Source organism: Populus euphratica, unplaced genomic scaffold (assembly GCF_000495115.2).
Source record: "Populus euphratica unplaced genomic scaffold, PopEup_1.0 scaffold202.1, whole genome shotgun sequence".
In the NCBI taxonomy this organism is placed as follows: Eukaryota; Viridiplantae; Streptophyta; class Magnoliopsida; order Malpighiales; family Salicaceae; genus Populus; species Populus euphratica.
The window spans coordinates 300,906-302,040 of record NW_011499975.1 but is presented as its reverse complement, the minus strand read 5'-3'; the positions used below and the strand labels follow the sequence as shown (position 1 = coordinate 302,040).

The following is a 1,135-nucleotide window of genomic DNA, read 5'->3' as shown; positions in this document are numbered from 1 at the left end:
TTCTTGGCCGTAAAACCAAGGGAAGATGTGAGCCACAATCACAACTACCTGTACATACACATGTTTTTTTTCAAAAGTAAATAAATAAATAAATAAAAAGGGAGAGCGTGTGAGAGAGACTTCAGTTAGCCTACATATAAGTGGTATGATTGCCTTTTCAATTTCTCATCTATAAAATCCTCTCTTCCTTCCTTTCATTTATACTCAACCCTTACATTCAACGAAAATAGAAGTATGTAGAAATGGCAAGTTCCTCAGGTCATCAGATAAGAAATATTTGTGTTTTCGGTGGATCTAGTCCTAGGAAAGAAAAGGAGTTTTTAGAATCAGCAAATCATCATGGTCAGTTGCTAGCTGAGAGAAAGATTCATTTAGTGTATAGGAGAGGTAGTCTGGGATTAATGGAAGATGTGTCAATAGCTGCATTTTTAGAAGGTAGTCAAGTTTTGGGGGTCGTCCCTGAAGCTTTGGCACAAGGGGACATCATTGGAAAAACAATTGGAGAGGAACTTCAGGTCTCCACAATGTCGGCTCGAATGAATGCAATGTTTAACCATGCTGATGCTTTCATTGCTTTACCAGGTGGTCTAGGCACATTGGAAGAGATCTTTCATATTTCCTCTTGGGCTCAATTGCACATTCACCATAAACCCATAGGTTTGTTAAATGTTAATGGTTATTATGATAAGTTGTTGTCTTTTCTTGATCATGCTGTGGAACAGGAATTTTTAACATTTTCTGCACGACAAATCATAATCTCTGCTGCTACTGCTGAACAATTGATTGACCAACTACAATCTTTCATTCCTGTGATTGATCCTTCCATGAGTCGCATAAATTGGTCAACTAAGGAAAGTCGTCAAAAGCTTAGATTTGATTTGAACCTTCATGTGTGAATCTTTGTGTCTTTTGGTTTTATTATTGTGTTTTGTTATTTCTTATATTTGTTCAGCGTGTTTCAGGTTTGTCAGTGTTCGTTATTTCAGGTGATATCTTCTATACTCTATTTTTCTACCTTAGAACATTGAGGACAATGTCTCGTTTTAGTTGGGGGGAGAGGGTAGTATCTAAAAAAAAAAAACTAATAGTGTTTATATTTCATAAAGCATGTGCAAAATTGTTGTTACAATGATGG

At 36.2% G+C, this 1,135-nt stretch overlaps 1 protein-coding gene across 1 annotated transcript in view; it reads right to left on the bottom strand.

The window, feature by feature from the left end:
* Positions 1–194: 194 nt before the first annotated feature.
* The window catches only part of LOC105139523 (Sphingomyelin synthetase family protein), a 4,516-nt gene continuing 3,575 nt past the window's right edge, over positions 195–1,135 (bottom strand). The window contains exon 6 of the mRNA XM_011045995.1: positions 195–210. Coding sequence (XP_011044297.1) covers positions 195–210 — 16 coding nt within the window. The remainder of the gene's footprint in view (positions 211–1,135) is intronic.